This window comes from Ictalurus furcatus, chromosome 26, assembly GCF_023375685.1.
Source record: "Ictalurus furcatus strain D&B chromosome 26, Billie_1.0, whole genome shotgun sequence".
NCBI classification, from domain to species: domain Eukaryota; kingdom Metazoa; phylum Chordata; class Actinopteri; order Siluriformes; family Ictaluridae; genus Ictalurus; species Ictalurus furcatus.
In genome coordinates, this window is record NC_071280.1 from 14,661,329 (window position 1) to 14,688,690 (window position 27,362).

Genomic DNA, 27,362 nt, shown 5'->3' on the forward strand with positions numbered 1-27,362 from the left:
TAAGCCCCGCCCACTACCGCCCAATATATATTCCACTCTCTTCTATTAGTTTGTTTTATTGCTCACTCATTGTATCTAAATGCAAAATGAGACAGTGTTTTGTAAATATAAAACTGAATTCAATTATTCCTTCTGTTCCACTAAAGTTTGTAGCCTCCCGTGCATATAACCACGCCCTCAACATAGTCAAAGCCCCGCCCACCACAGTCTCGTATTTATTCCCTTTTCTTCCGTCAGTTCTTTTTATTGCTCACAGATGGTCTATATAAAGTAAATTTGAGAAAAAAAATAAACCTGACAGAAAAATAAAAGTCAGTGGAAAAATCTGTTCTATTAAACCTAAACGGCCCACTTTGTTATATATATATATATATATATATATATATATATATATATATATATATGTATGTATGTATGTGGTATGTGGTATATATATATATATATATATATATATATATAACCACGCCCCCAACACAATCCAGACCCCGCCCATCAGCGCCCCGTATCTCCTGCCCCTGTTTCTCTCTCTCTCAGTTGTTTTGAAAGAGAGAAGGAGGAGGAGGAGACGGTTATATTCCCGGTACAGCTAGAAGAGGAGACAGGTTACCAGCACAGCTGCGCGCGCTCGCTGTTATTCCGTGTTGCTCTCCGGGTCGCTTGTGGTGGTGGTGGCGGCGGCGGTGTGCTACTGCGCATGCGCAGATCTCCTGCCTGTGCAGCTGCTGCTTTCTGCTTCGCTGAAAGGTGGGTGAGTGAAAATGGCGAGATAGATCTCGGTTAAGCCATTTTGTACGCGCATCACTTTTACCTTACTGTTCACTGTGAGATTGATATCCATATCCAGCTGCTTGTGTGTATGTACGTGTGTGTGTGTGTGTGTGTGTGTGTGTGTGTGTTTAAACGGTACATTTAGACGCTCAATAATAATAACAAAAAAAACAACAACAAAAAAATGTGATGACGGTGATGTGATGTTTGACGATTCGCTGCACAAAACTAATAGCCTGCTGCTAGCTTGTTTATCTGTAGGCCAGTAGAACTGCGTATAACTATGTAATACTCGTTAGTATTTCTATCTACACAGTTTCTTAGCTAACACTTAGTCACTTTAACCGCAGCCCTGAAAGCTAGTGAAAGCTAGTGAAAGCTAGTTAAAGCTAGCTAAACATGTCATTGTTCTGCAGCTGTAACACTGATATTACATTACTTAGACTCCATTAGGACTTGTTCTAAGTGAAAAGAAACTAAATCCAGCCTACTTTTTAATCCATAGATAAATCTCCAAAAGGGTAAATAAAAATAAAAACCCTGTGTGGTTATCCATGGTGCTTATCTCCTGTGTAGGAGGTTAGTTATTTTTGCAAGTTAGTCCTGAACCAGACTTCTGTTCAGTTCTGTGCTAGATCTGGAGAAACAAAAGGATCAAGACTTGAATGTTTTTAAGTTAATCCTCGTGTGTTTATATATCTGTCATAGTATGTGAAGTTTCTCATAATCTTCAAGTTTGTTGGCTTGCTAGAACTGTGTATTACAGTCCTGGTTTTCATGTACAGTCTTTGCTAAATATTCTTGGGGGAAATAGTGCATTCACATTGATCTAAATGTAGGACTGAGAAAGTGCAATAAAGAACGAGAAAGAGATTTTATTTATTAACGTTTAATTTCTCATGAACAATTTGGAATGGTTTCTATTTATCAATGTATTTATTGATTTGTTGTTTTTCTTTTTATTTATTTATTTATTTGCTAGGCAGGAGACCATGTTTTAATAATTTATAAAAAAAAAAAAAAAACCTGGAAGGAAAATAAATAAATAAAAATTGTCCAGTATTTACTTAATTCTGTCTATTTTTGCGGTCCTTCAAATGAAACTATTATCAACACGACTCTGTGTGATTCATGAACTTTTATCGATTCATCGATTATCTGTTAGAAAACAAAGTGGTACTAAACTGTACCTTTCGTTGTTCTGTGGATCTTTTGTACCTTTAATATGTATCTTTTAGCTGGAAATGTTGATATGGTGTACGTTTAAACAAACCAAAAAAATGCACTAGGTAATAGATACATACTAAAGGTACAAAATGTACACCCTTGTGTGTAGTACCATTCAGTGTCAAGGAATGGTCACTGTTTAATAGCTGTTTTTCTATGAGTGAAGTACACTTTTAAGCAGGTAAGTAGCCATAACTATGTGAAGAACCCTGTTTTCTAATAGCGTACCACTTCTTGTCACAACATTGCCAGCAGGCGTCCTTTGGCCCATTTATTTTCTCTTCTAGCAACAAAAGCTGCCCGCCTACTTTTTAGAGAAGAGGGGTTTTTTTTTTCTTCATCGTTCCAGTTTTGGCTGAAATTGTAAGCAAGCGAAAATACCAACCACTCTTCTCGAAAAATAGGTTTGCCCTTGGGTGAGTGATATGATGTCATGGCTTTGGTGTTCATTTCAGACAGCCTTGTCTTGGAGAAATCTCTTTCCTTTAGCCCTTAGGCCTCCAGTGTGTTTGTACAAGTCAGCATTCATGAATTATAGGGTAAGAGAAGTGCTTTTCATAACTGTTACCAGTCATCTTGTGTCAGTAGTTCATGAAGAAACTTCCTGTGAAATACAGACTTTGGTTAAAATGAGGACACCAGCTGATTAGATATACTGTATTGTATGGAGATAATAAATTTAGTTTGCAGCTTCAGACAGTGAAGTCGCTTGGGGTTACAGATCTAGCCAAATTAATTTGGGAACCCATTTGTAGCATGGTCTGAATGTGATTTTACCTGAAAAGAATTAGATTTAGTTTAAATCTAATCAGCCTGGCTGAGTTTACTTCAGAGGAGAAGAGACCAGACAAGATCAGATCAGATCAAGCCTGGTTCAACATTTCAAGTCCTGACATTTTCCATTTCAATAGTTTAGATCAAGACATTAATCAGTGCCCGTTTATTCCTTCTTTCAACAGTAATGTAATCACATTTAAGTATGGCATGTTGGGATTGTGGATTCTCTGAAGTGTGTTAGAAACCAACGACTTCAAAGTGATTTCGTTAAATTGCTTGTTAATGGCCTTCTCTTTCAATCCCATTCTGTCTCCATGAGCAAAAACATCTGTCTTTATTTGTTTCCCCCAGATTAACATTTGAGCCTAATAGATATAAAGATGACTACGTCATGGAGTGACCGCCTTCAGCATTACGCAGACCTCCCAGCGAACATGGACGGGTTGGCTATGAAGAAATACAGACGGGAGGCATATCATAGGTATGTGTGATGGACAAACTTTATTATAAGTAGCCAGGGGTGTAAAATGCTTGATTAATTGTACACACACGTTATTGAAATTGAACGGTACATTGCACTAGGAGTGGGCAGTATTACAAAAATATCACATAAACATTCTCAAACATGGTCCTATGATATCATGATATATAGGTTTTCATGATGTTTAGGTAATGATACATTTTTATATTCAAAAATGATATTTTTATTTATTAAAAATATCACTAGGAGTAACAAAAGACCCTTTTTTTTAAAAACCATTTTATAATGTTAATGATTAAGTACAGAATTTTAACATCAAATCAGCTCCTTCCAGTCAGTTTATAATAATGCTGTTTTTAATTAATAAAAATAATTAAATAAAATTTAAATTGTCTCATCTTCTATTGTCCAGGCAGTGACTGTATACTAAATGTATATCAAATTAATAATTTTATTTATATTCAGTTTAATGCATCAGATATAGAAATAATTCTATTATTATTATTACACCAACAGGGTTTGGATGGTCATGAAAACTTTAGAAAAGTCATGGAATTGTAAAATAGCAATTTCCAGGCCTGGAGGAGTTTTGGAAAACTAAGTAAACCCATAAAGTTTTGGAAAAGTCATGGAAATTTGCTTCACAAATACTTGTATAATAGAATATATGTAATTATCAATATTGTTTAAACAATATTTAAAGTGATAATTCACCCAAAAATGAAAATTCTGGCATCAATTACTCACCCTCATGTCATTCCAAACCTATAAGACCTTCGTTCATCCTCAGAACACAAATGAAGATATTCTTAATGAAACCTGGGAGATTTCTCTCCCTCCATTGATAATCCATGTAACCAAAACTTTCAAGCTCCGAAAAGTTCATAAATGCATCACAAAAGTAATCCATGTGACTCCACTGGTTTAATTGAAATATTATGAAGCCCTACAAATGCTTTGTATCCGCAAAAAAACTAAAATGAAGTCTTTATTCACAAAATATCTTCCGCATAGATCTCCGACGACTGAACCACGATGCATGCGTGTTGTGTTGGTGCGAGAGAGCGGACGTTCTCACAATACAACCTGCACCATTTTGAAAAATAAACCAAGACCTAAAGCAAAATCAACTTCGAATGTAACGAACGAAGCTTGCATGCAGCGTCCCTCTTCCTCTGCTGTAAACAGTGCAGCTCTTCCGGGTCCGGTTGTACTGTGAGAACGTCTGTGGTTCTCTCGTGAACGCACCTTACACAATCTTGTATTCCAAAAGACAGTTTGCTTCTGGCACTTCTGCCTTCTAAAGTTAATGTCTGTGTTACCTAACGCTTTTATTTACTTATTTATTTTTCCAACATTGTTGCCGCCCAGTCATTTATGTTAAATTAAGGCTACGCAATGGAGTTCTCAGGGTTTGACACATTTATATCATGCAATCTATTATTCTTATTTTCATCTATACATAGACCTTTCAGGGAATGTATGTTCATGAAAATTTGCCTCAAAAGTTGTGGAAAAAAGTTTCATGCAGTTTGTCATGTGCACTGTAGATTCTCATGCTACAAAATGCGGTATTCCAGTTATACCATGCTGAGTTTGTGTTTTGCCCTCCAGTAGCCAAGTATCTTACAAAAGATATTAGTTATTAATCCAAATCGGAACGATATTTTGCATGTACATTTCCGTTTTTTAAAAAAAATTTTATATGGTAGACCTTTTTATCAATTGTGTACAAGTTTCAAATGGTATTTCCACCAAGTTAAGTCTTCTTCTTGGTGGAAAGTAATAACTTATGCTTCTGGTTTTATTCTGAAGCAGTGTTGCAGCTTTCGTACGGTTCATAGACTTCAGCACAGAGAAAAGACTCCTACAAGGTTTAGGTGCGAAACATTATTTACATTTATATCTATTGAATTTGAACTATAATGATGTAAAAGTGATCCATATATCTGAGTAGTTAAGGGTGGCTCTCTGGTAGCACTGGATTTTGAGTCCATAGCCTTCTGGTCACTGAACCTTGATTGCTAAGCGAGCTGAGTTCATGTCCAGGCTATTTTAATTTATCACTGCGCTGTGGTATAATATAATATTTTAGCCTAGTCAGTTGGGTTTCTGAGCAGCCCGAACATTGGATGGACAGCACATTGGAGTTTTTATTTTATTTGCCTGGTGGGCTAGCCAAAGAATTTCTGATTTGTCCACTCTGACCTTTATAATTATCATTATATCCCTCTAGCACCACTTCAGACTCTATACAGAATAATCCTCCAGCAGCATACCAGAGTTTTCCATATGGGAATAGTTGAAGCATATGGAAAGAATTTATATTGTTGGATCTTATACAATGGCATAGCAGGCTTGTCTTGTCTCAGAGAGCATGCTCTCCAGTTTCATTGATGAGGCTTTATTAGATTTTTAGGATGTATTGTGTGTAATTATATAGGCTTGCTAATGAAGATGTGGTCGTTCAATCTGTGACTCTTTATCATTCCAGAAGCACAATGTTGTCCGTTGTCCAAAGCCAAGGATGGCCTTTCAGTCTCTAAAATAGAAGTTCTCACTGACCTGGCTATACTTTGGTGTTTGGAGGCTAGCCAGATTGTGTCTCTTTAAATGTCAGTTCCGTGGAAAGGACACCGACATTGGAATTCTAGTCAAGTGAAAGATGTTTTAAAGTGGGTTTCTTTTTTTTGTTAACCATTCCATCAACACTCATCAGTCAGTCCTTTGGCAGTTGATACGGCGTGTCGTAAATGTGAAATAAAATGAGTGGTGCTGTTTTGGTTGTGGGCCAAATTGTAAATTCTAATCTCGACACTAAAATAGACACCAGAGATGTCTAAGTATAGGAATTTCTCCAACCACGCTGGATAAAATAGAGGCTAGAGTTGAAGTAGGGTCTGGCAGGAAACTAGGATCTTAGTCTAAACTGGACACAACCAACCTAGGGGCCTAGAAGACATGAAAATATTTAACCGCACCGAAGACGTATGTAGCAGAAATGGAATCAGTGGGAATCACCCAGATCCCATGGTATTATGCAATCCCATTTTAGATTAGCCCAGTGGAGCCAGCTGAGCTATCACGTCTGTGCCTGAGATGTTTATTCTACTGGACAAGGTCCTAGTTTGTGTATTTTAATGCTTGTTGACTTCTGCCTCGTCTTTGTTTTGTTTCGCCATGTCTTGTCTTAGTCTCTTTGCTTTGTGTAATAAACCATGCCTGCATTTGCATCTATCTCCAAGGGAAACTATATTATTAAGGAGTGAATTATTTAAACTGATTCAGTGGTTGGAAAATAATCAGAAAGTTAAGGTATATATATACAGTGCCCTCCACTAATATTGGCAGCCTTGGTCAATATGAGCCAAGAAGGCTGGGAAAAATTGTCTTTATTGTTTAACTTTTCGATATTTTGTTTAAAAAAAAAATCACAAGAACACTTGTATGGAGAATTTGTATGGACTTGTATGGAGGATGCTCCACATACGGATAGAAAAACGTGTCGTTATTAAGCAGAGAAAAAACGAATATGCTGCTCATTGATATGGGGAAATTTTCTCCAGTGTCTTCATTGAGTTTCCAGTGGCAGTGTTTTGTCTTCAGGACAGGGGACTTTGTGTTTCTGGTTTCTCAGTAATATAAACTGTGTTCCTCCCCTGCATGTTATTAACTTAGCGAGAGAGAGAGAGAGAGAAAAGAGTCTGGTGAGGAAATTACACAAGTGATAACAGGAAGTAAATTCTGCAACATTAAAGATACACTGTAATGGATTAAAAGCATTAAAAGACGTGTTGTTCAATAAAAATTGTTGGCAAATTGCTGTGGTACTGCATAAGACAAACAAAACACTTGGAGATACACTCATTTGGGAAACTAATCAATTTCGGCTTGGTAACCGGAACTCAAAATAATTAGTAGTTACACCAAAGTTACGCCAAATAGCTTTTCTGTTTATCTGTTTACTTATCATTGTAGCGATACCAGTAGAGTTTCATTTAATTACTTTTGAGGGCATGTTTGCGTTACAATATTGCTTTACATGTGCAAGACTTTTGCACAATACTTTGAATTCTTGGTATTCAACCTTTTGGACCTACTGTACAATATATAACGTAACCATTTGTCAGCAAAGCCTTGCCAAGATTTATCTTTCTTTTTTTTCCAGCTGATAACGGAGGAAGAGAAGGAGCTAAAACATTCGCGTCACACGCTTTTGGATCAGATCCAACTGGCCATACTGTCTATTTGAGGTCCAAAGGTGGCCCTTTTATCTGGATTGTCTTACACTATGCCCTGGTATTTGTACACTCGGGTCAACCATGTGATGAAATACATTAACCTCTGTAAGATCCAATCCAACCAACCCTGTTTACCTCCAGCTGGGTGCATTCAGTAGGCTTAAAGTACAAAGATAGGAGTAATGCTGCATCACAGTCACTATGTGATTATTAGATATGACTAGTGAACTTGGAGAAGGAGGAAATTAAAACATGCTCATTGGTGCGCTTGTTTATCAGCCAGAACCTGCCTGTAGTGCTCTCTGCTGTGGGATCAGCCAGTTCCTCTTGCCCGTTTGACTATTCTAGATGTCTTTGAGTGCCAGTAAACAACCTCTAACTCAACAAAGACCCAACAACAGAGAATGCAGCAGAACATGCACAATAGTTTTCAGATAGACTGAATTCCAAAGAAAGCAAACAAAAACGGCAAGCTATTGTGGTCAGGTTGTAGGCATAGCAGTATGGACAGACAGTTTGGATTAGCACTCTTGCAATAGCAGTGACATCTGCACTCAAAATGAGCTGCACTTTTCCTGTCTACCAAAGTGAGCCAGTGGAGGGGGTCCAACAGTGTGCAGTTACGAGGTAGACTTGAAACGAGATAATGTTACAAAAATATATTCTTTGCTTTCATGGGCTGTGAAATGTTACATGTTCAGAATATGTAAATTTTCCTATTCCACGTTGATCGATTTTGCAAACTAGTAATAAAAACAAAAAACAGGCGATGTTTTTCCGATCTTCAGCTGCCTAGTTTTGGTGATCTTGTGCCCGCTGTAGACACAGCTTGTTGTTCTTGGCTCACAGGAGTGGAACCCGATAATGTCTTCTGCTGTTGTAGCCTATCCACCTCACAGATTAGTGTGTTGTGTGTTCTGAGATGCTTTTCTGCTCAACACGGTGGTAAAGAGTCGTTATTTGTGTTACTGTAGTGTTCAGCTGAAACAAGTCTGGCCGTTCTCCTCATCAATGAGGAGTGTCCGCATGTCCTTCTGGCCATGTTTTGCTTTTGGCGCCATTTTGTGTAAACTTTAGAGACGGTTTTCACTGTGTGAAAATCCCAGGAGATCAGCAGTTTCTAAAATCCTCAAACCAGCTCGTCTGGCAGTACCAACCATGCCAGAGTCCAAGTCGTTGATATTATTTCTATTCCCTATTGTGATGTTTGATGTGCAAATTAATTGAAGTGCTTGACCTGTATCTGCATGATTTTGCTGCAGCCTGATTGGCCGATTGGAGAAGCGCATGAATGTTGCAAGTGTACAGGTTTCCTTAAGTGAATGTTGAGTGCACAGCAGAGACTCGCTTCCAAAACAATGTTAAAATTTGTTCCGATTTTGATTTAGCATCAACGGATAGCTTCGGCCAAGCGTGTCAGGTTTGACATTTAACATCAGGCTCAGCGTATAAACCCTGTTGCATTGGGGGTTTTATTTAATACCCAGAAAGCCTTAGCTGTCTCTCAGAACAGATTCTCTGTATGCTGGTCAAGGGAATCTGGGAACCCTTTTCTTTCCATGCTGTGCTTTATGCCGGATTTGGCTCAGCAACATCAAAAGCAGGGAACTGATAGAAAACGGTGGGAAAAAGGACTACCCCTTTGGCGTTTGGAGATCTTTTTCATGACTAAAGCATATCTGTCTAAAAATTTGGCCCTTTTCAGCCTAGCTCTCACTTGTATAAATGTTCCATTTGTTCGGTCTGTTGATGTATTCCTGTTTTTCTGGTTTGTTTCAGGGTATTCGTGAACAGAAGTTTGGCAATGGAGAAGATCAAATGCTTTGGTTTTGACATGGATTACACTTTAGCAGGTAAGACAATGAGGCCCACTGTTTGTTACCAAGAAATGTAACACATCATTTACTTGCAGACTCTGCCTGCCATTTTGCTACATGTTGTAGGCTCACCGGTGTGTAATCAGTGCCAGTTGTTTCTTGGTAAACCGTGACGGGACCACAATCCTTTTCAGCTCTGATATTTTTTAAAATGTGTCGCTAGGATGTGGCAACTTTCTTCCCCTTAAAAATAGCCAGCAGCACAGATACTCTGAAACGCAGGGTAAACATGCAGTAGGATATATTTAAATGTTCGTCATTGGAACTTAGTTGGATCTCCTGGTACGCTGTTAATTTTAAGCCTTATCCTTAAAACGTGTCTGTTACTGTAGCCAAAACCGCACAAGATTAAAAGAAACCAAAACACTATCATGAAGATTCAACATACGTTATCAGCAAATTAACCCATCTTATGTATTACCTCATCTTACGCTTGTTTTGTTTTTTTGGGCCAACTAGGAACCCAATATGCTGACATTTTATCGTGCACTGGGTGCATTGGGTTTCCTTTGCTTTCTGCCCTGCATCTCAGTGACTCAGCCACTAACAACAGTCACTAGTTGCTAAATCGGGACTGCTTGCTTTAGGAAAGCAGATCAGCTCTGTGCCATGCCAGGACTGATGGGCCTGCGTTCTCCACAGACTGCCTTCATTGTAGGCTCAAGGGAGATATCACGGGCATTCAGCTGTTGACATCCACAGCTTTATTGCTCGCCGTAGTGTTTACAACGGGAAGGGGCTATCGTGTTATCTTGAGCCGGAATAACATTGCGACCACAAACCTCATCAAGTTCTCAAAGATCACTGCCCCTGCAAACATTACAGTGCAGTGTAGCATGGGTATGAGCCGCAGTGGGAAGATCTACATACGTCATGCCTAATCTTGCCGAAAGAACGTTTACGAGAAGCATGTTTCTTTTAAACAAACTTGGGTACAGTACAGTCTAACCTTTAGATTAATCTGTCCTTTTTGCCCTGTCCATAAGATTGTTGCCAGTATGAAAAATAATCCTCAGGATGTGTTTTAATTGTTATCATTGGCCTCTGTAACCAAGGGAAAGTTCAAAGGTCAGGATTCTCCACATCAGCCTGGTGTTGATAGCACTGCACCCTGATGGGCTTCTAAACTGGTGTTTAATAGTTGCTTTTATATTGACTTAAACAGCCAAAGATAAAGCCTTTGGACCAATTACAGCATATATTTTGATACGTATAACCAACATACACTAAAGAGCCCTCCTCGAGTATGAGACTAGCATATGTCAAGCTCCAGATCATGATTATTGTGACTAATGGGGGTATGTGTCATTCTCTGGCTGTAGTGGCTCTAGCTGTTAGACAGCATTCCTATTGGCCAAAGTACATGCATGCTTGTGAGGTATAATTATCTGCCAAACGAGGAGATAACAGATTCCAAGGGGCAAGACCATGCCAGAGGGAGTCTTCTATTGTATTTGAGAAATGCTTCCCATAGACAGCCATTCTTTTGTGTTAACCCATGTCAAATAAAGGGTCCAAAGTCATATTTTAAGCAGTGTGAATTTTATGCCTCCTTTTTGTAATATCACTGTCAATCACTATAATAGTAATTTTTTTCATTGGATACCTGAAGAGACGACTTAGTACTCATGGCCAGGAAGTAGTGATGTGCTGGTAATGCGTATTAAGAAAAGCATACCTATAGACTGTGGCATCACTACTAATAAATTATTATAAATTATTATTTATTTATTTTTAAATCAGTTTAGGATATTTTGTTTCTGAACCCAAACCTATTTGCACATCATTTCATTCCTCATCTTCAGTAGCCAGTTTATCCTGGTCAGGGTGGGTCTCGAGCCTGTCCCAGGAACACTGGGTGTTAGTCTGGAATACACCTTTTGAGTCAGCAGTTTAGTATCTTTTGTTTAGGTGTGGAAGCTGTACACTTAGAGTTTACGTGAGGTGAACTCATGTAGTGTCTATGCAATGTGCGAAAATAATCCTCACGGCATCAGGTAACACGATTAGTTGAACTTGTCACATTGGCATGTTGTGATCTGCTGAGGAGTTGGAATGTTTTCTAGATACATGGAGCCAAGAAGACATTTAACACATGTGACTAAAAAAACACACCCACTTGTTACCTGCACAAACCTACACGCTCCTGCAAACACTCTTACTACTCCCGCCCCCTCCCACAGTTATTTCTGTTTCTACCGTCATGCAGAATTTCCAAATATAAACAAATAAGTTATTTTAAACATTGTTTAGGCTACTCACTTAGACTATAGGCATTTGCCCAATTGGCCCATGATTTTTTTTCTTGAGTCCCTCAAGATCCTAGTCCGGTTAATTACCGGTCGAGCAATGTCGAGCAAAGAAAGATTTAATTAAACAAATTATCAATTGATTGCTGAAACCTTAATACAAACATGTGCCCGATGTATTCCGTTATGGAAAAATTGTGTGCACAACAGATGTGATGTGAAAACAAACCTCCCGTGTTGACACCATTCACAAACAAGGCCAGAATCGATCATGGGTGCAGACTCGGTATTGTAGCCAAGTGCGAAAACTCCCTAGGTATTACTGCAATTGAAACACCTCATAACAGGGAACATGCAAAAATTCGCACAAAGAGTACCTCTAGCTCAGGATTGACCCCGGGACCATAATCACTACTAAGCAGGACGAGGTGGCCGAGTGGTTAAGGCGATGGCCTGCTAATCCATTGTGCTCTGCATGTGTAGCTTTGAATCGCATCCTTGTTGGAAGCCATGTTTTAAAACCCCATCACAATGTCCGGCTTTTCGGGTCGAGGTTCAAGCCCCAACACTGCTAAGCTGCTACTGTTGGGCCCTTGAGCAAGGCCCTTAACCCTATCTACTCCAGGGGTGCCGTATCATGGCTGACCGTGCGCTCTGACCCTAAATTCTTAACAAGCTGGGATATGCGAAGAAAAGACTTTCCCTGTGCTGTAATGTGTGTGTATATGTGACAAAGGCTTCTTGTTATGTGTTCTAGCATGGTCAACTTGAGGCACTTGACAAGAAAGTGCAAATCATTGTGAACAAGATGCAAAGAGGCTCAAAAATATGGTTCTTTGTAGCATCCCAGATCTTACAGGGAGATACTAAAAGGGAGAAGGGGAAAAGGTTAAAAATATAGATCACCTCCCTTCCCCCAGTGCACACTTCTTACACACTTATCTGTAGATCCGAAATACTTTGGATGAATGTACATCACATACGATCATGTTCGATACAGTTCTTAAATGCAACCCTGTGTGAGATGTTGTAATCAAACTGAACCACATGTCTCACAGCTGAAGATTTCTAGAGACCCCAGTACTACTCCCTGAGGCATTCCTAACGGCAGCTCTTTTCTCAAGAGATCTCTCTGGCTTGCGTTCCCACGACTTGAAGACTTGAGTCAACAACCTTCTTCTATTTCTTTTTACCAGAACATATGTCTTAATAATTATGGCCATGGATGATCTTGTTTATGGGGCCTTTGTTTTTTTTTTTAATATTCCCCTTGTGTTTTGGTCTTGGCTTGAAATAATGGACTAAGGACTCAAAATTCTCAGCTGGTTCTTTTGCCCTCTCAAATGTTAATCTCCATCCATGCAAGCTCTGGGCCTTAATTGGGTTTAAATGTAAAAGGGTGAATGGATCTGGTTTCGATCCAGATGAGATCACCGGACATTCAGGGACTGTTCTAAGCCATTGTGAATGCAGTCGCTCTTGCTGTTGGATACTCATCTCAGATGCTGTCCTCAGTGAGGTTCCAACATGCTTACTGATTTATTTCTGGTAACAAAGCTTGGGTTTTAAGAATGAGGACCAAATCTAATCTTTCTCAGGAACAGGAGCATCACAAAGAGCATCTGTGTGATTTAATTTAGGCTCTTTAAACTGAACGGAATGGTGCGATAGGCATCCTACCTAGAAATAAACAATACTTAACCTGCTATGCATGGAATCCATGCCAAAAATAACAGTTGGTTCATAACGTATTGCTCTACATGTTAAAATAAACTGTGGTGCACCTTATCATTTCTCATACACATGAACAGCAGTCTGGCAGATACCTGAAACTATGACGTCGCTTGCGTGGGAAACCACTTTGACCAAACCCAAGCCAGTTTGTCTTGAGTTACTTTACAATTATTCATGCGTAGTATGCGTATGTTGATAAATGCTAACCCCCCCTATACATACCAAGCATGTTTACACGGTACAGCTGATTTATATTTAGTTATTCCCACAAAGCTGTTGTTGAAAACAGCAAAATGACTACTAATTGGTGAAAGTTTGTCTCCTAAGCATTCCCTGTGCTAAATCTTCCAATTATGCAGCTCAGCCATTGCAGCTCCGCACGCTAACTCTTCCTCTTTTATAGGCTGCTATTTCTTTTGCTATTTCCTGTTCTTATTTGTGTTAACTTATGGATTAGTTTTTGATTGCTTTCATTCAAGTCGCCACCAGTTATACAATTTGAAGCCGATCAACTGAGGTTCACATCAGTGAGTCTTCTTATATGTAAATTCAGAAGCTCTTGTCAGATACAAATGATTTTCCCGAAAAAAACTACTGACGTCTTCATGAATACTCAATTCTCCTGTGATAAATGATGCATATTGATTTGCAAAACATCTTGCTTTTGTTTTGTTTCAGTGTATAAATCTCCAGAATACGAGTCCCTGGGTTTTGACCTGACTGTTGAGCGACTGGTTTTTATTGGCTACCCACAGGAACTGCTCAGCTTTGTCTATGATCCATCCTTCCCCACCAGGTAAGCACTTCTGGATCGCGTTACCAAATGATCAATATTTTATCCCTGACAGAAATAAAAGGAACTCCAACACAGGTAGTGATGAGAAAAAAATCAATTCTGAGATTAGTTAACTCGTGAATAGGCTTAACTGAAAACATTGTGTTGTCTTCTTTACTCCAGAGGTCTGGTGTTTGACACGTTGTACGGCAACCTCCTGAAGGTGGATTCCTATGGAAACATCCTGGTGTGTGTTCATGGCTTTAACTTCCTGCGTGGGTGAGAAGATTATTTTATTTCTCTGGATTCTTTTTATAGTTCAACACTGTTTAAAAAAAATACCTCAATAGATTCTATTAACTGTTAACATAACCTATTGTGAAAAACTGCTGTCTAGCATTACACTAAATGTAACTGCTGTTATTTGCTGTAGTATGGACAGGCTGTTATTATTAAACACGAATAAAAAAAAAGTTTCCATAATTTTCCTCTCCCTTATGCCAGGCCTGAAATCCGAGAGCTCTACTCCAATAAATTCATCCAGCGTGATGACACTGAACGCTTCTACATCCTTAACACTCTCTTCAATCTGCCAGGTGGGTAATTAATCACTGCCATCTGTCAAGATTAGCCAGGGTCTATTTAGGTTCAGGCATTTATTTGGTTTCTGTTTATCAATAAAACCTGTTTTTTTTAGTTTATTCGAGTGGAACCCTGGTGCTTTTACCCCCGAGTCTGAATCAAACCAACTACAGGAAGTGAATCAATTATATATAGAATTAACTGAAAGAACTGAAGTTGAGTTGAAATAGCACAACTCCGCCTTACAACTCCGCCTTACAACTCCTACCCAAGAGTCTTTAGTGGGAGGCCTGGATTTCTAGCGCAAAGCACTTTTACAGTTCACAATCATTCCATATTCTGTAGCCGAGGGGGTGGTCTTGGCTACGAGTTTCGGTTTGCATCAGCATTTCTTTTCAAAGTGAGCCGGTAAACCGAGCCAAAGAACAGAGTTAAAGTGTGGTAGAAATATGATTCAGGAACAAAAGAACAATAAATAAATAAATAAACGAAATAAATTTCAAACTAGTTATTTATATTATTATTTAGTCACTTGCTCAGCACCGGCTCTGTGTTCTCCATGCTCGGTTGACTCTCGTGATGTTTAATTCGAACCAAAAGTATCGGTTTCACTCAGATTCAGAATAACAGGTGCAAAAACACAATAAGGCAAGAAGTTCATGTATTGAACCCTACTATTTTTGAAACGTAAGGCTTTTGAAATGAAACGAAATGAATAAACGTGCACATTTCGTGTGTGGCCTAGTTTAGTAAAGCCCCAGTGCATATGAAACCTCCGCTTTCACGTTGACACGGTGCTTTAAACTGTGTTTTTGTAATAACAGGTTTGCCGAATCAATACAAAAGCGCGATGCAATTACACAGTTACTTTGTCTCTCTCTCTCTCTCTTTCTCGCTCTCGCTCACTCTTTTCTGTTATTCTGCACGCAGAAACCTACCTCTACGCCTGCCTCATCGACTTCTTCTCCAATTGCGACCGGTATTCGAGGTGAGAATTTAACCAGTAGTGACTGCCGTCACACGCTCACCTTGGACACTGCATCCACATATTGATTGAGGCCCTATATCTCTCACACACACTGGGAGAGGTTTATCAGTGCACACGCAAAGCTGATAAGCAAATCATAACGGTGTGCTGAAAATCGGTTTACAGCATGCTTTATTTACAGTAGATGGTTGTAGCACACTGAACTGTGTACAGGCATGGCATCAGTGAAAATGTCATTAATCTGTATTAACTAATCATATAGCATGTATCTTATAGAGAAAATAATCACTTTGTATGGACGTAAATAAAATACATGTGTATTAATGAATCGATTAATGAATTAAATAACGATACTCATAATCGAAACACTCAGGTGTATAGCCTTAAGCCTATACAGACGTAATTGAGTGTGTGATTTGTTCTGGTATGGATGCATGTCCTCTGAAACAATTGTTGGTCCTTTTAGGGGGAGAGGGCTTTCCTGTTTGGCTCGGAACGACCTCAAACAAGGGAAGACTGTCCCATTTAAACATGTCGATAGTGTGTGTTGACTACCTGGTTGCAGAGCCTTAGACTTTTGTCCCTTTTTCGAACCCTCTAGCTGTGAGACAGGCTTCAAAGACGGAGACCTCTTCATGTCCTTCAAGAGCATGTTCCAGGACGTGCGAGACGCTGTCGACTGGGTCCACTTTAAGGTAGCAGGAGATTTGAGGTCTGAACAGACTGTAATGTTGTACAATGGTTTTTTTAAAGAGCAGGAAGCGTGAGCTGGAGCTTTGTAGCTTTCTAGGATGATGGGATGCCCAGAGGCATATTCGGATATTCTGATATAGTCTGAAACAGGGTCCTTTTGTCCGTAGGGAACGCTGAAGGAAAAAACAGTGGAGAATCTGGAGAAATATGTGGTGAAAGATGTAAGTGTGCCCTGCTTCCGTGTTCTTCATGCGTGGTTTTTGGTTTCATGCTGAGATGTTTGAGGTGAGTCATTTCTCTCTGTGAATCTTGTCTAAAGTCTAAGCTGCCTCTGCTGCTCAGCCGCATGAACGAAGTTGGCAAAGTGTTCCTGGCCACCAACAGTGACTACAAATACACAGATGTGAGTTTACAGATAGTGCACAGCTGTCTTAATACACTTACACACACCTACATAAACATGTGAAAGAATGCACATACAGTGCGTATGTAATTTTATCCTGGATTCACACTCGCAAGCGACAGGCGACCGCTCATTTTTTATGTAGGTCCGCGACAGATCGGCGATTTCGATGACAAAACGACAAAACCGAGATTCTGTTCTATTTTCATTTTATGTAATTAGGTGTGACCGAGGAAACGAATCGTCAGACCAATCCCGTGGCGCGAATGCTCCGACGTTTCTTTAGTTCCCCACTCACAACTTTAGTTTGTTCATTTCTATTTACTGTTTGACATAAGAAAACCGAAGACAATATTTTGCGATTTCATTTTTTTTGGTGCTAGTACAGTTAGCTTGCTTTGCTAATCTGTGAATGAAGCTAGTATGAAGCCTAGCATGTAACCTGTAAATCAAACAACCAGTTTTCACACTGATTAGCGTGTTATACAGTTCTACATACTTTAGAACTTAATTTTAACTACTTCAGTTTCTCATTGCAACAAAAGAAATAAATAATTCAACACTGGATAGTGCACGCCCATCGGAAACAATCTACAAGCGACACAAGTGACATGTCACTGCCTAGTGTACGTGTAGGGTTGTGTAATGAAACTAAGTGTCTCTTTTTTTTTTTTTTTTTTTTTATTAATTAATTGCAGAAAATCATGTCCTACCTGTTTGATTTCCCTTACGGCCCAAAGGTGAGTGTTTTATTTCACATCTATATTTGATTAATCATAAAGCAATACATACAGTAGTAGTAATACTACTAGTACTTTTTTATTGGTAAAAAAATGATATTCATGATTGACTAAGTTACATTAAAAAAATTATGTCTCATTAACATGTGCATTCAAGGACGTTACCTGCCAGAAGCAGCAAACAGTGCGCGTAGATTATTGTAATGACCTGTAGAAGTGTAATTGACCTGTACATTCACCAGCACAAATGATTGCTAATATTAATCTTTCAATAAATGTGTGGCAGTCTGGGAAAATCCTTGACGTGGTGAAATTTTGATATTTTCTACTATACACCGATCCGTCATAACATTAAAACCACTGACAGTGGGAGCGAGTAACACTCAACTGCAAGTGACGTTATCACGATTTTTTTTAACAAATCTGAACAATTTTATAGTAAGTGTCTAATTACAAACCGAATCAATTAGGCTTATTAACAGTTTGGTATGGAATGTAGCTATACAACAACTTAAGCGTGACCTTCACTGTGCAAGATCACATTTAACTAGCAAGGCTTTAGACAGACTGACTGTTTTCACCAACTTTTTTGTTCAACTCGCTTCTTACACAACACGATCTTTACAGATCATTTTAGTGAAATATAGCCGATGTATGGTTTCTTACAGTTGACTTGTCGAAGAATATTATAAATTATACAGTGTTGCTCAAAACTGGATTGAAAGATTCATTCATTCACTGCTGAATTTACGGTGTGTGTTCTGCTATAGCAAAGCCCTCCGCATCGCCCATGGCAGTCGTACTTCGATCTAATCCTGGTGGACGCACGGAAGCCACTGTTCTTTGGCGAGGGCACTGTACTGCGGCAGGTCGATACGGTGAGTCAGTCAATACACTTGGCCAGCACATGGCTGAGTACAGAGTACAGAACCAACCTGCAAGGAGAGGACTCCCATTGTGTGCTCCCATTTTCCCATCACAGTTCTAAAAGCAAATGAATGCTGTGCAGAATAATGGAACAAATCCGAGCTAATAAATGCTGATAAATGCGCTCTGTTGTAGACCACCGGGAGGCTCAAGATCGGAACATATACTGGCCCTCTGCAGCACGGAATAGTCTATTCTGGAGGTGAGAAACGCACACGCACATGCTACACATAACTTGTTCTCACCCTTCACACGTATACCACATACTCAATACAGCTGGTGCTTTCAGCTCCAGTCTTGGAGCTCCACTGGCCTGCACTCAACAGACCTGGTCTTGTGTAAGCAGGCTTTAATCATTGGGTCATGATTTCAGTGAGGTGTGCTGGGCAATCAACCTAATCTCTATCTACTGTAGCATATAATCTCTATCTGTAGCACATGCATTATACAAGTCAAAGGGCAGTTATTAAATTCCATCAGTCCAAAACTACTAGTACTAAAGTATTAAACTGTAGCAGTCAAGGTCTTAGTATGAGACAAATATAAGTGGAGTTTTTTTTTTTTTTTGGTTCCCGATAAACAACTTATACAGGCAGTTGTATGGTATGGCGGATGCTCCACATAAATGGAGCAGTGTGTAATTGTGGGTATGTTGTAATTTTCTGTGAGGAGATGTTTACTGACTATTTTTGGAAATAGTCTCCAGCATCAGTGTCAACACCGGAAAGTTTTTAAGAGGGCTTTGCGGTTTCTTGGTAATTTGACAAACTGTATTTTTGTCTTAGAATGAATAAGAGAGACTGGTGAGGGACTAGCTTGTTTCACGTAACATTCAACAACATTAAATGGAACCCTACATAGGAAGAACGTATTTGATCGTTCTTTAATCGATAAAAATTGAAGTTGTTGGCAACTCGCTGTGGTATATGAGGAGCAAAACATTTTCTGATATTGTAAAATAATCAGCTTCTGAGTGGTAACAGTAATTGTGCTTCATTCTGCGTCAGGTTGATTTCCAATGCTTTATTTTCCAATAACAGCACACGTGGTCATGGTTTATTCTTTACTTATGTCCTTCTTGCTGTATTTTGTTGTCCTTGTTGTTGTTGTTGTTGTTGACATCTTGTTGTCCCTGGTTTCTAGGTTCCTCAGACATCATGTGTGACCTTTTGGGCGCTAAAGGGAAGGACATCCTCTACATTGGGGACCACATCTTTGGAGACATTCTGAAATCCAAAAAACGCCAAGGTTGGAGGACGTTCCTGGTGATCCCCGAACTCGCCCAGGAGCTGCACGTCTGGACCGACAAGAGCTGTGAGTCTTTTTGTTAAGCCAAGATCAAACTTTGAATGTGCTTGTTTTTATGTAAATAACCAGGGTTGGTGCGTTACCATATTGTTCGCCTTTATTTAGCTTTATTGAAACATTGTCCTGTGTTTTGCGCATCTCAAACGATCTCTAAAACCACTAACGGTGAGTCACTTCACTTGAAGTGTAAGTGGAAAAGAAGGAAAGAAACAGAGACAGGAGTGTACGCTCATGGTTGTCACTCTGTTTGTCTTTCACAGCGCTGTTTGAAGAGCTCCAGGGTCTGGACATTTTCTTGGCAGAGCTGTATAAGTGAGTTCTTTGTATACCTTTGACTATCCAAGTGTCCTCTGTGTGTATGTGTGTGTTTGTGAGCTCTGCACCAGTCAAAGGGGTCAGCGTTTCTCGCTGTTCCTCTTTCTGGAAATGCCCCCTCTGACATGACCTATATGCTCCCTCTCTCTCTCTCTCTCTCTCTCTCTCTCTCTCTCTCGCTCGCAGGCATCTGGACAGCAGCAGCAATGAGAGACCAGACATTAGTGCCATCCAGAGGAGAGTGAAGGTACATACCTACATACGCACACCTAGCCTCCATGGGAAAAAAAGGAAGACAAACCTCTATTTATGGACAAACATTTCACAACAGTCCAAAACAGAAGGCAAATTCAATAAATACAAAATTAGAAAAGAAGAAGAAGAAAAAAGAGCCTAGTTTTTCCATGACCCTCTTCCTGATCTGAAAAAATCAGTGTAGCAAATCTGACATTACAGTTTGCGTTATATAGAGTTATAATCACAACGCTGCCACACAAGAAAAAAAAAATCCCCATCAGCATCTTCTTATTATGAGATTTGTATCTCATTATTCTTAGAAAACATCTTGTTATTATGAGAAAAGTAATTTTACTTGTTCTCACTCTTCTCTGAGCAGGTGTGTCTAAACTGGTAATGTATACTATTTAATCACTTTTGTTGCTTATGAAAATCATTGAACTCTTTAAAAAAAAAAAAATCAACTAAATGTTGCTACAAACGAAATGCCTTCATTTTGTCCTGAGGGTACACAAACTTTTGCACTCAACTATATATGTAACAGTCAAGTCACACTGGATAAGACGGGATAATTTTCCTGTAACGTGTTTTATTCCTTTGATACCACAGCAATTTGCCCGTGCTAACAATGCTTTATTAACGAACGACACTTTTTGTCCGTTTACAGTTACGTTTATCGTTGTTGAATGACCACGAAACAAGTTACTTACGTCATACAGCTGCTCCCTCAACAGATATCTTTTTTCCCCTCCTCTTTTGAAGTTAATAAGACATAAAAAGCGCTTTTGATGTTACAGAGAATCCTCAAAGCCCTTTGTGCTGAAGATTTTGCCGTGTCTGGAGACTGGAGACTCCTTCCAAAAATGCTAAATAAACATCTCCTGAGAGAAACCTCCACTGTGGCAACAATTGCACCATTTTTAAATCAGGTTATACTGAACATCCAGCACATGAGTCTCTGTGTAATTTGCTACAAACCGCATTGATCTGCCTTGCAGCTGGAAGTACTCTCTGAGCTGCTGTTATAGAAACTTAACCAACACCTTCTGGCCAATCAGAATTGATCGTTCAGCATAGATGTGTTATATAAAGGTTGAATCAATTTGCCTTGCTGAAGCTAATGCAGTATCGAAAAAGGGTGTTACAAGTATCTCTCAATGCCTTCTAGAAAGTGACCCATGACATGGACATGTGCTACGGCATGATGGGTAGTCTGTTCCGCAGCGGCTCTCGACAGACCCTGTTCGCCTCGCAGGTGATGCGCTACGCCGATCTGTACGCTGCTTCCTTCATCAACCTGCTGTACTACCCATTCAGCTACCTTTTCAGAGCTGCACACGTACTGGTGAGAGAAACACACACCTTAACGCCTTCATGGACTGTTATGAAAGGGAGTCAGGACAGTCACAGAATAACTGCTGTTTAGTATTAAGGATCAGTATCCTCATCATTGTGACAGAGAATTTTGAGATCACTAGATAATATTACTGTTACAGTGACATTGTGTCAGTTAAGCAATATTAAATGTACTGAATCCACTTACATTCAGCTGGATATTCACTCACTTACTTACTGTTTACTTGTTGACACTTAACCCTCCTATTATGCCCATTTCCACATTTGTGTCTAACCAGTATGTTAATCTCTCTTTTTCCTCATTTAGGGTCATGAACTTATATTCAAATATATCTTCCTATGGCTTGTCTTGGACAAGCCATAATAATTTACTGTTTTAAGCTGTTCTTTGCTGTTTTTTGTGTCTTTAAACTGTATAAGTCATTTTGACCAATAACATAATGATGTAACTTTTTTCCCCAACATAATAGGAGGGTTAATGTTATCTTAATGTCATCAGATCCATCCATCCATCCATCTATAGTATCTTTCTATCTTGTCTTTAATGTCATCAGATCTATCTATCCATCTATCCATTCATCCATCCATCCATCTACAGTATCTACCTAATTATCTATCTATCTATCTATCCATCCATCTACAGTATCTACCTAATTATCTATCTATCTATCTATCTATCTATCTATCTATCTATCTATCTATCTATCCATCCATCCATCTATAGTATCTACCTAATTATCCATCTATCTATCTATCTATCTATCTGCAGAATCTATCTATCTATCTATCTATCTATCTATCTATCTATCCATCCATCTACAGTATCTACCTATCTTATTTATCTGCATTATCTATCTATCTATCCATCCATCTCCAGTATCTATCTATCTATCTATCTATCTATCTGCAGTGTCTGTCTGTCTATCTATCTATCTATCTGTCTATCTATCTGTCTATCTATCCATCCATCTACAGTATCTACCTATCTTATTTATCTGCATTATCTATCTATCCATCCATCTACAGTATCTGTCTATCTATCTATTTATCTATCTATCTATCTATCTATCTATCTGCAGTGTCTGTCTGTCTGTCTATCTATCTATCTGTCTATCTATCTATCTATCTGCAGTGTCTGTCTGTCTGTCTATCTATCTATCTGTCTATCTTAATCTATCTTGTCTATCTATCTGTCTATCTATCCATCCATCTACAGTATCTACCTATCTTATTTATCTGCGTTATCTGTCTATCTATCCATCCATCTACAGTATCTATCTATCTATCTATCTGTCTATCTATCTATCTATCTGCAGTGTCTGTCTGTCTGTCTATCTATCTGTCTATCTTAATCTATCTTGTCTATCTATCTATCTATCTATCTATCTGTCTATCTATCCATCCATCCATCTACAGTATCTACCTATCTATCTATCTGCAGTGTCTATCTATCTATCTATCTATCTATCTGCAGTATCTGTCTGTCTGTCTGTCTTGTCTATCTATCTATCCATCTTGTCTATCTATCTAGCTTGTCTATCTATCCATCTATCAATTGTGGATATAATGTCTGCACACCCTTGTTATCTATCTACAGTGGCTGACAAAAGTTTACACACTCCTGTTAACATTGCAGCTTTTTGTTTTAAAAAAACCCCGAAACCAAGATAAATCATGTCAGATCTTTTTCTGCCTTTAATGTGAGATAGCAACGGACAAAATGCAAATCCATCCATCCGATTTACAATGATGATCATTTTGTTATCGTGTTAGTATTTTATTACTATGACATTATTATTATTAGTAGTAGTATTAGCTTAGTATTTGTACGATTATTTTCATTATAACTTTTGCGTGGGCCAGTGCAGGATTGCCTGTGACTTGAAGTGATTGCATCTCTTAACGAGTCTCTTAAACCTGCTTTAGGGAAGACATCAGATTTTCCCACTCTAAGAACGACCGATTACTGAAGCTGGAAATTCTGTTTTATTTCCTCAGATGCCACATGAGTCCACGGTGGAGCACACGCACGTCGACACGGACACCGAGTCGCCGCTGGCTACACGCAACCGCCACAGCGTCGACTGCAAGGAAATAGACTGCAAACGCAGCCAGCTGACACGCTCCCTGAGCGAAATCAAACCCCCTAACCTGTTCCCCCAGACTCCACAGGAGATCACACACTGCCATGATGAAGACGATGATGAGGAGGAGGAGGAAGAGGAGGAGGAGGAGGAATAGATGACTCTCCTTCAGTCAGGCCTGACCTTTTCTTCAATTCCCTAAGGGAAACATTTAACTTTAGTGAAGGGAACAATAGTGAGGGATTTTTAAGACAAAAAGAAAATTGAGTTTAACTATTACAGGTTTTTTTTTTTTTTTGACTATATGAGAATGTGTAGCATGTGAGAGTCAAGCTCAATCGGTTTGTGTGTCAAAGTTTGGCTTGGCTGAAGACCCCCTGAAAATGTTTGCAGTTTTTCTTTTTTTTTTTTTTTTTTTTTTTAGTTTTACAGTTAACAGTATAGTTAGAAGAATAACAGCAAAGCACATATTTGATTAACGGTAAGCTATAAAAACCCGAACTGATATGGGACATGTATTCTAATGAGTTTACAGTATGTTGGAGATGCACGACTCTTTTGTGAAGGTCAGCCATATGACAAATGCTCACACAAGCAGCTATGCTTCATATTAGATCCATTCCAGCCTGTTATTTATGAATGGTCTAGACATCTAGATATCTAACATGAGAAACATTATGCATCATACTGTATATGAGTCGGAAATGTTCAAACGAGCAGTTTATTTTGACCTTACTCACTGTACATAGTCAGCAGAATAACCCCACTGGGTTCCCACTGTTTCTGGGCTCATGACAGAAATTTTTTAAAATCTTTTTTTTTTTTTTTTTTTTTAAACACAAGCCTTTGTTTCATTTGAACATCGTTTGTCTGTACAGCAGATTTTGGCTAAATGCTGCCTCATACAGGACTTGAGAGGAAGTGCAAAGCATGTGTGTTGGCATGATGTGCCTCTTATTAGAGAGCTGTTCATGATAGGAATGTAAATGAAGTCCGGAGGGGGTCTGCAGCGCGCCGTGATGGCCAACGTGACGGCTACGAAAGAATGCCACTAACACAAGCGCCCCTGTTACTTGGCAACCGCTGTGCCAGGCGAACCACATAAGGCTAGTTAGATGGTTTTGTTTTTGTTTTTATTTTTTAATGGCAGTGATGTCAGCTGCCAGGTATAGTGCTATGCAGCAAAGCAAGCTGTCAACAGAGGCACTTTTTCTCAATCACACACACTCACTACAATGTACCGGCATATTTTTATACTCGACGTCTCCGTTTGTGGAGATAAACTACCAAAATTTGAATCTTTCCAGCGCCATATTGATAACAGTCATTTCTAGCCATGCTATTTGCCACGCTGTGCATAAAAGTGACCTTGATATGCAAAAAAAATAAATAAAAATAAAAAAAACTCTTGTAAATAGTGTACTTTATAGCTGGTGTGAGTAGAGAATTTAAATATATGTGGATATATAAAATATATATAAGTATCGGATTTAGCGTGCGTTGAGCTCAGCAGATCTTGCGGTTCAGAGTAGTTCAGATTAGCGTGCGATTTCATTGGAGAGTTTACTCCTTTGAGGACCAATAGCGTTAAGAGCACTCTGAACAGTGATCTTTTCAACTCAGCAAGGTCCTTATAGCAGAGGTGCCAACATCTACAGTTAAGCTGGAGCATTTACTAGTTTTGACCCCTTACCAAGGCGACACGGGAGGCACGTAAAACCTAAACTGTTCGGCTTTTTCAGAAAAAGCGGCAGAACGATCACGGATAAAAATTGCCCGACAGGAAAGGGAAAGACGTGAAAGACACTCATTTGCGTTACTTGTGCGTCGCTCCAACGCGATCTTGGTGTACCTTGAGCGGTGAATTCACAAGCCTCCGTCTTATCAGCCAGTAGAAAACAAGTAGGCAGAACCGCAGCCTATTTCTTCAGTAGAAAATGGAGGAGCTGCTTATTTGTTCCTGCTGCTTGGCGCACATCTGGAAAAAGTCGCCTTCTCGTCCGCCAACCCGCACAAGGCCGGGGATATTCAATTAAAATTTGTAAAGGTCCAGCTGGATAAGTGACTAACATGACGGTCTGTCGATAACAGTTAACCATTCATGATTAGTTTAGGTCTACAAATAAAACAAACCAGAGTGGTTATATTTTCTTTCGCACTTGCGCTCCATGTTACCGCTTTTGACTAAAGCCACGGACTCTGAACAGATGAGACGTCTGTTTGGAATAAACACATGCTTCTCTGTCCAATCATCTTTGTCAGCTTTATATATTTATTTTTTTTAAACAAAACAACCTATGTTGTCAGTTTGCTGAACAGACTAGAGAAGGTAATAAAACTAAAACTCTGTGAAAGTTATGAGACCTAATGTCTCTAGCGGTGTAGTATTCTCTAGTATTGAATCAGCTAGATTCAATGAACTACAGCTAGCTTTTAATTCCTACATTGACCTGCTTAGCTACACTATTTTCCCAAGTACTTGGTTAAATACTTTGCTGGGTCTGTATCTGGACCGCGGTGCAGCAGTTAACAACACCTGGTCTAGGGTTGTGTTACATTTCTAGGGTATTTTTTTGTGTGTGTGTGTTTTTTTTTCTGTGACTTCTTCCAGTCCCTCCAGGATTTTGCAAAATCAAGCAAACTCAGAAATAGCAATATTCAGAGGAGCTCGCAATTTTTCACAATTACCGCAGATACGGGCCGAGACGCGGCATGTGACGTCATCGCAACGCGCATTCAGCCAAAGCCCCCTTTGATTCACGTGCGTGGAACACGAGTACAGCTAAAAGGTCTCATTTACCAAAAACATCACTGTGAAAGACCGTGCAGAACAATTTCGTGCGATCGCAATTTCGCCAATTCAAATAGTTTTCCACAAAAAAAAAAAACAAAAAACACACAATAAACTTTTTACATCGCATAACAGATTAAAAAAAAAAAGCCACAGGAAAATCAATCACAGCAACAATCCCCCCCCCCCCACCCCCCAAAAAAAACTCTGCAAAATCCTGTATGGACTGTTCTTCTTATGAGTGTTGGTGCCTCTGCTATAGACTTAAACCAGAAGCAATAGATACAGTAGATTTGCATTCGTTTGTTTCTTAAAGGAATGAAAATTATATTTGATAGAAGGAAAATGATTGAATTACAGAACAGGTCTGTGAACAGTGAGAGAGAGAGAGAGTAACTCTCTCGTACAGGAGTATTTAGACCAAAACACTGACATGCTAACTATCAAGATGTTAGATATCAGCCCTCGGTTGGCATTATAGAGCTAATTAGGGCCTACTAACCTTTAGCCATGTTTGTATTTTGGTCAAACGGTTTCCTTTACAAAGCGTTTTAAATGTGTAAATGAAACGGATACAAACAAGCTGTTTAACACTTGTTAAAATAAAGCTACATTTTATTCAGAACAAGATAACATGCTGTATGTACAGTCTATTGTTACTGTATATTCTTATTCTTTTTCTCTCTCCCCCCCCCCCCCCCACCCCGAAAAAATAGTTTGTCGTATTTCAGAGATGGTCAATGAAAAGGGAAGGAGAAGCAGGTAATATTTAATAAAGATGAAGCCTCAGCAAATTTTGTTAGAATGTT

The 27,362-nt window shown here is 39.2% G+C and overlaps 1 protein-coding gene across 4 annotated transcripts; it reads left to right on the forward strand.

Moving 5' to 3' along the window:
• Window positions 1–541: 541 nt before the first annotated feature.
• nt5c2b (5'-nucleotidase, cytosolic IIb) lies at window positions 542–27,252 on the forward strand. Of its 4 annotated transcripts, none has more exons than XM_053614945.1 (18): window positions 542–744; window positions 3,124–3,253; window positions 9,274–9,347; window positions 14,033–14,150; window positions 14,313–14,408; window positions 14,634–14,725; window positions 15,642–15,699; window positions 16,301–16,394; window positions 16,560–16,613; window positions 16,712–16,795; window positions 17,494–17,535; window positions 18,306–18,413; window positions 18,598–18,664; window positions 19,606–19,776; window positions 20,031–20,082; window positions 20,272–20,332; window positions 21,491–21,667; window positions 23,677–27,252. In XM_053614945.1, the coding sequence occupies exons 2-18, from the start codon at window positions 3,153–3,155 to the stop codon at window positions 23,917–23,919; spliced, it is 1,692 nt and encodes a 563-aa protein (XP_053470920.1). In that variant the 5' UTR covers window positions 542–744; window positions 3,124–3,152; the 3' UTR covers window positions 23,920–27,252. The 4 variants fall into 4 exon arrangements, 3 of the variants coding, with proteins under 3 accessions (XP_053470920.1, XP_053470921.1, XP_053470923.1); XM_053614946.1 differs by lacking the exon at window positions 542–744 and adding an exon at window positions 1,003–2,534; XR_008384738.1 differs by lacking the exon at window positions 23,677–27,252 and having other exon boundaries at window positions 20,272–21,251; window positions 21,491–21,576.
• Window positions 27,253–27,362: the final 110 nt, after the last annotated feature.